We start from the raw sequence: 10,505 nt of genomic DNA, 5'->3' as shown, positions 1-10,505 counted from the left end.
CAGCCTCCCAAGTAGCTGGGATGACAGCTGCCCCCACCATGCCCGGCTAGTTTTTGAATTTTTAGTACCGATGGGGTTTCATCTTGTGGTCCGGGCTGGTCTCGAACTCCTGACCTTGTGATCCCCCCGCCTCGGCCTCCCAAAGCGCTGGGATCACAGGCGTGAGTCAGGGCGCCCGGCTGGGGGGAGGGGGGGTGGTCTTTCATTTTTCAGGAAGTCAGTGGTGCTTGGCATGTTCTGGAAGCGTCTGCAGGAAAGTCGGGGCCTTCTGGTGCTTGAGGCGTGGCTGGTGAAACCCCTCATGGTAGGAGCCGGTATCCGAAACGACCCGGGGACCGCCCTCCAGGGTCTGGATTGGAGGCCACAATGGTGGCGGTTTCGGTTTCAAGTCCCTAGAAGGGGACAGGGGCCTGTGGCCCGGGCCTTGGAGAAAACCTGCCGCCCCGTCTCCTTCTGGGGAAGGAGCTTCAAGCGTTTCAATTCACTTGCAACAAAGAGGCCCCTGCTCAGCTCAGAGTCACTTGGGGTTTTCGCTTTATCTCACGGGGGCCTCTGAATCTCTGCTGCTTCAGACTCGTCTACCTTTTCAGTTACGTATTTATTTATTTTAAACCCGGTTCTTGTTGCCCGGGCTGGAGTGCGACGGTGCCATGTGACTCACCGCAGCCTCCGCCTCCCGGGTTCAAGCGATCCTCCTGCCTCAGCCTCCCGAGTAGCTGGGGTGACAGGTGTGTGCTGTCACGCCTGCCTGAATTTTTTTTTTTTTTTTTAATAACACGGGGTTTCACCATGTTGGTCAGGCTGGTCTTGAACTCCCGACCTCAGGGTATCCACCTGCCTTGACCTCCAAAGTTTTTTTTTTATTTTTTTTTTAAAGGGAGTCACCCTGTGTCACCCAGCCTGGAGTGCAATGGCTTGATCTGCGCTCACTGCAACGTCCGCCTCCCGGGGTCAAGCGATTGTCCTGCCTCAGCCTCCCGAGTAGCTGGGGTGACAGGCGCCCGCCACCACGCACTGCTGACTTTTTGTATTTTAGTGGACACGGTTTCACCGTGTCGTCCAGGATGGTTTCGATCTTGTGACCTCGTGATCCACCTGCCTCGCCCTCCCAAAGCGCTGGGATCACCGGCGCGAGCCACGTTGCCGGCCTGGCGTGGTTTTGTATTTTTAGTGGAGACGGGGTTTCTCCGTGTGGGTCAGGCTGGTCTCGAACTCCTGACCTCCGGTGACCCCCCGTGCCCGGCCTCCAGTCTGTCGTCTAAGGGAGTCACTCGGCTTCCTTTTCTCCATGAGTTTATCGGGAAGTAGTTTTGAAGCCGATTGGCGGACACGGCAGGGAAGGGGGGCACGTGTCCGGAGGCTGAGGTCGGAGGATCGGTTGAGGCCAGGAAGTGGAGGCTGCAGTGAGCTGAGGTCGCAGCACGTGCAGCCTCGTTGCATCTCAGAGGAGAAGAAATGACTCCCAGGAAAGCGTCTGAGGCCGGGGGGCAGGGGCTCCCGCCCGTCATCCCAGCCCGTGGAGAGACCGAGGCAGGGGGATCGCCTGAGGTCGGGAGTTCGAGACCGGCCTGCCCAACGTGGGGAAACGCCGAGTCTACTAAAAATCCAGACATTTCCTGGGCGTCGTGAATGGGATTTGCTCTAGGTCGCCCTAAGTGGGGCCGTCGACTATGACTGTTTTTTGAGACGGAGTTTCGCTCTGTCACCCAGGCCGGAGCGCCATGGTGGGATCTCGGCTCGCTGCAGCCTCCGCCTCCCGGGTTCAAGCGGTCCTCCTGCCTCAGCCTCCGGAGTAGCCGGGATGACCCAGGGCCCGACGCCACGCCCCTCTAATTTTTGTGTTTTTAGTAGAGACGGGGTTTCACCGCATGGGTCAGGCTGGTCTCGAACCCGTGACCTCAGGTGATCCGGCCGCCTCGGTTTCCGAACCAAAGCGCTGGGATGACGCGTGAGCCGACAGGGCAGGGCAAATTCAGAGGATTTTTAACACCGCAGAAGTCAGACTCGGTGTGGCAGGGGGTGTGGGGGAGTGTGTGGGGGGGGTCGTGGGGTGTGGGGGAGCGAGTATGGGAGGAGAGTGTGTCTGTGCACGGGTGTGGGGCGCAGAGGATGTGTGAGCGTGTTGTATGTGCACTTGAGTCTGGGAGGGGTGTGGGGGGTTGTGTGGGGTGGGTCTGTGTGTGGGTGTGGGGTTGTGTAGGGTGGGTGTGGGGGGATGAGTGTGTGTGTGAGGACTGGGTGTGTCGAGGTGTGGGGTGTGTGTGGTCCGTCAGTAGGGGGTGTGTTTGTGTCGGTGGGGTGCATGTGGGATGCGTGTGTATGGGGGGTGTGGGCGGGGGTGTGTGTGGGGGCGTAGGGTGTGAGGTTGGGGTGTGTGTGTGTGTGTGGGGGGGGTGTCTTGCAGTGGGTGTGTTGGGGTATGGTGTGTGTTTAGTCCGTGGGTAGGGGGGTGTGTGGGGGTGTGGGGTTGTGTGGGGGATGTGTTTGGGGCGTGATGTGGGTGTGGGGAGTGTGTGGGTTTGTGTGGGGTGGGTGTGGTGGGGTGTTGGGTGTGTGTAGTACGTGGGTGGGGGGTGTTTGTGGGTGTGTGTGGGCGGGGATGGGGTCAGCATGTGGGGGTGTGTAGCCTGTGGGGGGTGTGTGGGGTGTGGGGTGAGTGGGTGTGGGGTGTGTGCGTGGCCTGTGGGTGTGGGGTGTGTGTGGATGGGGGTGCACATGGGTGGCGGTGTGTGTGCTCTGTGTGTGGCGGCCGTGTGGGTGGGGTGTGTTTGTGGTCTGTGTGTGTCGGGTGTGTTGGTGGGCGGTGTGTGTGGTCCGTGTGTGTGTGGAGTGTATATGGCGGCGTGGTGGCGGTGTGGGTGGGCTGTGTGTGGGTGTGTGCGGTGTGGACGGGAGGGGTGTGTGGGTGGGGGTGTGTGTGGGGTGTGTCGGTTGGCGTCTGTGTATGAGGGTGTGTGTGGTGTATGTGTGGGGGTGTGGGGTGTGTGGCCTTGTGTGTGTGCGATGTGTGTGGGGTGTGTATGTGGAATGTGTTTGTGTGTGGGGGTGTGTGGGGTGTGTATGTGGCTGGGTGGTGTGTGTGGTCCGTGTGTGTGGAGTGTGTATGGGGGCGTGTGGGGGGTGTGGGTGGGCTGTGTGTGGGGTGTAGGTGGAAGGGGTGTGTGGGTGGGGGCCTGTGTGTGTGGCATGTGTGTGTGGGGTGTGTGTGTCGGTTGGGGTGTGTGTGTATGGCGGTGTATGTGTGTGGACTGTGTGGTGTATGAGTGGGGGTGTGGGGAGTGTGGCTTTGTGTGTGTTGGGTGTGTCTGTGGTGTATGTGTGGGGTTGTGGGGAGTGTGGCTTTGTGTGTGTGTGGGGATGTGTGGGCTGTGTATGTGGGTGGGCTGCGTGTATGGTCCGTATGTGTGGGGGGTGTGTATGAGGGCGTGTGTGGGGGGATGTGGGGCTGTGTGTGGGGTGTGGGCGGAAGGGGTGTGTGGGTGGGTGGGGGTGTGTGTGTATGGGGCCGTGTATGCGTGTGTGTGTGTGGCTCTGTGTATGTGTGTGTGTGTGGCTCTTTTTGTGTGTGTGTGTGTGTCTTGTGTGTGGCTCTGTGTGTGTGTCTCTGTGTGGCTCTGTGTCTGTGTCTGTGTGTGTGTGTCTGTGTGTGGCTCTTTGTGTGTTGTGTCTGTGGGGCTCTGTGTGTGTGTGTGTGTCTGTGCGTGTCTCTGTGTCTGTGTGTGTCTGTGTGTGTGGGGCTCTGTGTGTGTGTGTCTGTGTGTGCGTGTCTGTGTGTGGCTCTGTGTCTGTGTGTGTGTCTGTGTGTGGCTGTGTGTGTGTGGCTCTGTGTCTGTGTGTGGCTCTGTGTGTGTGGGGCTCTGTGTCTGTGTGTGTGGCTCTGTGTGTGTGTGTCTGTGTGGGGCCCTGTGTCTCCGCCTGCGTGGCCCACGTGTGTCCCCGCGTGTGCGTCGTGGCCGACATCCTTGAGCCCCTGGCCCGGCCCGTCGGAGCCGCGGCGCGGGGATCGGGGGTCAGTGAGCTCGGGACCCCCGGGGACCCCCCAGCCCCGCGCCGCCCGGGCCCTTTGGGGCGCGCCCTGCGGCGGGTTCGCGGCCGCGGAGGGGCAGACGCGGCGCGCTGGGGACGCGGGCGCCCCCTGGTGTCCGCTCGGGCGCTCGCAGCCGGGCCGCGTCTTATTTCGGGGATGAAAACCCACGTGGCTCAGGCCTCGGACCGCGGCGCGGGGCGGGGGATCCCCGGAGGTCGGGGGTTCGAGACCAACCCGAGCAACACGGTGAAACCCCCCCCCCCCGCGCGTCTCTGATAAAAACACAAGCAGCAGCCGGGCGCAGGGGCGGCCACTGTGACCCCAGGCAGTGGGGGGCCGGGGCGGCGAAGGCCTTGAATTGTGGGGGGGCGGGTGGGAGGTGGAGGCTGAAGTGAGCTGAGATCGCGAAACGGGCCGCAGCCTGGGGGACACCCTGCGACTGCCGCTGCCCCCTGCCCCCCACACACAGCCTCCCTCACACACTCCCCTGACACACAGACGCAAGACACCCCCCGCACACCCACACACACACAACCCCTCTCACACACACTCCCCTCCGCACACAGACACCCTCCCTCACGCACACACAGACGTATGACACCCCCCCATGCACACAGGTGCCCCGCACACAACCACCCCTCACACACACTCCCCCCAAACACCCCCCAGACGGACCACACACACACACACACACACACACACCCCCGTAACGGAGTCCACAGGCTGTGCTCACATCTGCACACGCGTGTGAGTCGGGTTCACGGGTCAGACTCAGAAGGAAACACACGTGACTTCTCATTACACGCACGGAGAGGACGATCGTTCAGACTTGGTGACCGCGGCCGGGCGCGGAGGCGATTGGGGAGGCCGAGGCGGGCGGATCACGAGGTCGGGGGTTCGAGACCCGCCTGGCCCATACGGTGACACGCCGTCCGTAGCAAAAAGACAAAAATGAGCCGGGCGTGGTGGGGGGAGGTCGAGGCAGGAGGATCGCTTGACCCCGGGAGGCGGAGGCCGCAGTGAGCCCAGATCGCACCTCTGCACTCCAGCCTGGGCGACAGAGCGAGACTCCGTTTCCCTACGAGTAAAATCTGTGTGCGGTTGTGCACGGGCGAACTGTCGGCTCCTCAGGAGACGGAGGCAGGACGGTCGCCGGACCCCAGCCTGGGCAATGCAGCAAGATCCCATCCCAGAATACTTATATGTGTATGAGCCGGGCATGGCCGGGCGTGGCGGGTCAGGCCGGTCACCTCGGCGGTTTGGGGGGCGGAGGTGGACGGATCGTGAAGTCAGGGGTTCAAGGCAGCCCTGAGGAGACGGTGACAGTCATCTCTATTAGAAATGAAACACTCAGCCGTGTGTCGTGACAGGGGCCTGTGTGTCATCCCAGACAAAACTGGGGAGGCTGAGGCGGGAGGTGGAGGCCGCTGTGTGTCCTTACGTGGAACACGGGCCACAGGTGCCACAAACGCAAGGCGGGTGGAAGGTGGCTGCGGCGTGAGACCCGGCCCCGGCCCCTGAGGCCCGAGGCCCGTTGCAGCTGCCGGTGGGAGCGCGTGTGTGCGGGGAGGTGCGTTTCGGGGCCGCTGCCCGCCCCGCTGAGCCGACTCCCCCCGCCTTCCCCTGCCTGTTGTGTGTGACGGAAAGGGGGTCCCCGGGATCCCCTCTGGCAGGTTTCTGCATTTGCGCGTGACCTCAGCGGGCATGAGACGCCCCCCCTCCCGCCAACCTTCCCGAGGCCACGGGGCACCTCCCCTTCCCTCCGCGCTCATGGGCTCCCTCCTCTTATTTCATTTTTTGGGATGGCGCCTTGCTCTGTCCCCCAGGCTGGGGTGCAGTGGTGTGATCCCGTCTCACCGCAGCCTCCGCCTCCCGGGTTCAAGCGATCCTCCTGCCTCGGCCTCCCGAGTAGCCGGGGTGACGGGCGCCCCCCACCACGCCCAGACGACTCTGTGTTTTTAGTAGATGTGGGGTTTCACTATGTGGGCCAGGCTGGTCTCGAACTGCGAACCTCCGCCCAGCTCGGCCTCCCAAAGCGCTGGGATGACAGGCGTTGAGTCAGCGCGCCCGCCCGCTGTGCTTTCACCGTGGGACCCCCGCTTCTCCGCACATCCTGGGTTTTGCCGGGAAGACCCTCCCCTGCCGAGCAGGGCCCAGCCGCCTCAGGGGGGTCCCGTCTGTGTAAGGACCTGCAGGGGGTGACGGCCAGCAGCGTCACAAGACGCCCCCCGGGGCGGTCCCCCAGGGGCGCACGGTCACACCGTCTGACTCTTCCCACCCTTGTGACCCGTGGCTGCCCTTCCCGGACGGAAATGGGGCTGTGTGGAGCCCGTGTGCAGTTCTGCTTTTCAGCACTGGGGGAGGCTGGCGGGGGGGAGTCTCGGGGACCCCTCCGGGTCTGTCCTCAAGAGCCAAGAAGGGGTGACCCGGGCCGTCTTGGGGCACTGGCTTCCTGGGGAGGCTTGGGGCTGCGGCTGTGCTGGGTGGTCCGTCCCTCGAGCCCCCAGGAGGAGGAGCCGAGGCCGCAGGCCGCACTTCCAGCCTTTCTGGGGTCTGCTGGGGGGACAGCCGCACACACGCCCACGTCTGCCACGTCTGCCCACATCTGCCACGTCGGCCACGTCGGCCACGTCTGCGCACATCGGCCAGTGCCGTCCAGCCCGGGTGACAAGAGCCAGACTCGGGGCCGCCCCCACTCGGGCGCTGCGTGGGCTCATCCGAGGGGACGGCCGGGCGCCGTGACGCCGAGACCCGAACCCGCTCCCCGGGCCCCCAGTGAGGTTTGCGGCAGCCAGGCCGGGAGCGGTGGGGACTGGGGGCCCTCCCTGCCCTCCCGGGGTCTGCCCGGGGTCCGGGGAAGGTGGTTCGAGGCCCCGTCGGCAGGGTGTGCGCTGCGCGGGGTCCGTGACCGTCCGGCCCGAGTCCCGGAGCCGCGGGATGGGGGGTCTCAGGGCTTCCGCGCTGCCGGCTCCAAACCCCCGGCCCCCCTCAAACGTGGCCCCCCGCAAAGGGGTGTGTGCGCACAGCAGGCAGAGATGCGGCCCAGGGCGCGGGTCAAGCACTGGGCGCGGAAGCGGTGCCAGTGGAACGCGGGGAGCACGCGGCTGCAGGACGCGCAGGGCCCTCCGCAGGGACACTGGGTGGGGAGGCCCCGTGTTCCCTTTCACGGCCCCGGGGAGGCCTCTGGCATCTCAGCCTCGAACCCCACGGGTCTCCTCCTGGTCTCAGGGCTGCGGGCTGCGGGCCCCTCAGAGGTGACCCCCCACCACGGGCTCGGGCGTGCAGCTGTGTGTGCAGGCGGAGGGGATTTTTTGAGTCGGTGCAGGGGGACGTGCTCCCGGGCTCGGGGCAGGGACGGGGGGGGCCCTGCAGGCCGTGAGTCCAGGGTCATTGCCCTGCGGCGGCCGGGACCCGCCTGCCCTGCCCGCCCCCCGCCCGCCCCCCGCCCCCCCAACCCCCCGTCCCCTGTCCCACCCCCCCGCGCCCCAGCCCGAGCCCCGGGGTTGGTGACGATGAGCCTGACCCTTGGCAAACCCGGGCGCAGGCGGCCTCGGGAAATCCGGGGAGCCCCTGCTGACGCTGTGGCTGCCTTGGGGTAGCTGCCGTCACCTGGGCGGCGTGGCCCTGTCTCCCCCCAGCTGCCTCTCCTCGGTCACGGGACCACCCTGTGCGCCCACCTGGGTCACGGCCACGCTTCCCGGTGGACGAACGGGGCGTGTGTGGCTCTAGGGTGGCCCAGGCCCCACTCCCTGCGTGTGTGACTGAAAACTCCATTTATTCCAAAACAGAAGCGTGATCGCCACCCAGGCTCTGGGCGTTCCCACAAAACGTTCCTGCAGGGCGAGGAAGTTCCGGGCAGAACGGGGGAGGGGTCCGGGGGCCGCCGCACGGGGGTGGGGGGGGGCGGTCACCGCTGGGACCGCAGAGGCTGGGGGAGGTCAGCGTGGGAACCGGGCCCGTTCCCGAGCGGCCCCAGCGTGTCCCCCAGGCCACGGAGCTCCAGGCAGGTGCGGCCACCCCACGCCCCCGTCCCGAGCCAGCAATGACCGCGCGTCTGTGAATAAATAAAAATTTATCCTTCCATACAAACGCACACGACGGAACAGCTTCCGGGCGGCCGCGCGGACCCCCGCGGGCTGTCACAGCGGCGACAGGTCCTCGTCCCCGCGCGCGAACTGGTACAGGTCCACGGCGCCCAGGGGCGACGGCGCCTCGAAGAACGGCCTCTGGGCCAGCGGCGACCGCAGCGCGCCCAGCTTCTGCTCCACGGGGCTGAGCTCGGCCTCGAACCTGCAACGAGGGGACGGTGAAGCCGCAGGCCCCGGAGACGGCGCGGTGTTTTCTGGAACCGCAACGCTCCCTGGGGAGGGGCCTGTGCTCACAGGACGGGCTGGGGCCCCCCGCACGAGGTCCCCACAGCGGCCTTCCCAGTGGGGGAACCCGGGTGGCGCGTTCCCCGGAGCCACGTGACAGTGACTCAGAGCAGCGCTGGGCCGCCGGGGACGTGCCGCGGTGTCCACGCGGGAAGCCAGAACGAAACCCCAGGATGGCAGGCGGAGCCACGCTCGGCTTACACGGATTGTCCCAACACGCGCGCACGAGCTCCGGGGGACCCGAACCCACGGCAGCACGAGGACTGGACGCGCGCCCGCGGGGAGCGTCTCCGGGTGACGGCGCGCACCGCTCCGGGGAGACCCGCGTGGCCACCAGCCGCACGGACCGTCGGAGGGACCCTGCGTGGACACGTCTGCTCTCCAAGACGCCCCCCGCAGCCTGGCGCGAAGCTCCCCACGGTCCCGGTCACCCCGGCCCCGGACGTGCGTGCGGCCAGCCAGGGCGGCTGTGGACACGGGGAAGGTGGCGCGTGGCTACCCGAGCGCGGGGCCGGGCGGCGATGGCGGTGCACGCCGGTCAGGGGGGAGAATGGGGAGGGGGAGGAGGCAGAGACGGAGGTCCGGGTGCGCAGCGGGAGCCCCAAGCGCTCGGCAGGAATGGGACGGGCGTCCGGGGAGAGGGCAGGGGTTACCGGGACGCTCTGTGGCGCCCGTGGGTCGGGAACGTGAAAGTATTTGGAGCGACCTGTAAATGAGAACGCCTGAGTCGGCCGCGGGTGAAGGCACGAGGAGACCAGAAGGACACCCCGAGCAAAGCCACCAGATCATCAGTGGTACTCGTGGTTCCGTGAGGAGACTGGAATCCGTCGCCCTCACCCCTGCCGATCATGCAGAAAAACACGAATCGGCATCAGGCACGCGGGAGAGGCCAGCCCCGTGGGAGCTGCAGGTGCTAAACTCAAGCAGGAAACATCACGGGCAGTAACGAAATCACTTGGGTGAGCAGACAAGTGTCTGGAGCGCACAAACCCGCAAAGCTCCCCGAGGGCGGAGGTGGCAACTCAGGCCTGTCATCCCAGCACTGTGGGGCCCCAGGCGCGCAGGACCCTTGAGCTCACGTGTTCAGGACCAGCCTACACTCGGTCTCCACAAAAACTAGCCGGGTGTGGGGGCGCTCCCGTCATTCCGGCTGCTCCGGGGCCCCAGTCTCCGGGGGGATCCCTGAAGCCCGGGAGGTGGAGGCTGCAGGGAGCCGAGACTGTGCCACTGCACTCCAGCCTGCATGACAGAGCCAGACCCTGTCTCCAAAACATAAACTCACGGGCGTGGCCTCAGCCAGTTTCTGATATGGTCACTTTTTTTTTTTTTCCCCGCAAGATGGAGTTTTGCTCTGACTTCCCAGGCTGGGGTTCCACGGTGCAATCTCAGCTCAAGGCAACCGACATCTCCCAGGTTCACGCACTTTTCCTGCCTCAGCCTCCAGGAGCTGGGATTACAGGCGTCTGCGCCACCAGGCCCGGCCGATTTTGTGTCTCTGTAGTAGAGACGGGGTTTCACCACGTTGGTCAGGCTGGTTTTGAACTCCTGACCTCACGTGATCTGCCCGCCTCGGCCTCCCAGTGTTGGGGTTAGAGGCGTGAACCACACACCGGCTGAATTTGATTATCCGTTAAGTCTCTCACAACGCTGCTGTTTCCAATGGCCTCCCTGGCCAATTCCACCAAACAAGTCCAGGAAATTCAAGAAAATTCCGGTAAGTACTGTTCTGCGGGGAGCAGACCGGACCATGCATCGCCCTGACGGTAGTCATGGCGTTGTGGGTATGAAGGTACGTCAAGGCGCAGGCATCGGCACCCCCAAAACGTCCGTCGTACCACAACAGAGCAGGTAATGAAAAACCCAGGCCCACACGGGGTCACTGGTGAATTCTAGCAGACATCGAGGGACAAAGTAACAGGCCGTGTCTACACAGCCTTCCAGAAAACACGGGGAGACAATCCTGCTCCCCATTCCCTGAGCCCACATTACCCCGACACCAAAGCCAGACTTGGATATCGCCAGAAAAGCAGCCGGCCAGGCGCGGCGGCTCACGCCTGCAACCCCAGCAGTTTGGGAGGCCGAGGAGGGAGGATCGCTTGAGCCCG

General features: G+C 65.0%; 1 protein-coding gene across 3 annotated transcripts in view; it reads right to left on the bottom strand.

Moving 5' to 3' along the window:
* Positions 1–8,082: 8,082 nt before the first annotated feature.
* PPP2R3B (protein phosphatase 2 regulatory subunit B''beta) overlaps positions 8,083–10,505 on the bottom strand; it is a 50,032-nt gene continuing 47,609 nt past the window's right edge. For all 3 annotated transcript variants that reach the window (XM_039463504.2, XM_039463502.2, XM_039463503.2), the window contains exon 13: positions 8,083–8,317. In XM_039463504.2, the coding sequence (XP_039319438.2) occupies positions 8,167–8,317 (151 nt within the window). In that variant the 3' untranslated portion in view covers positions 8,083–8,166. The remainder of the gene's footprint in view (positions 8,318–10,505) is intronic.

The sequence above is a fragment of the Saimiri boliviensis genome, chromosome Y (genome assembly GCF_048565385.1).
Source record: "Saimiri boliviensis isolate mSaiBol1 chromosome Y, mSaiBol1.pri, whole genome shotgun sequence".
NCBI lineage: Eukaryota > Metazoa > Chordata > Mammalia > Primates > Cebidae > Saimiri > Saimiri boliviensis.
This window is presented reverse-complemented; position numbering and strand designations above follow the sequence as displayed.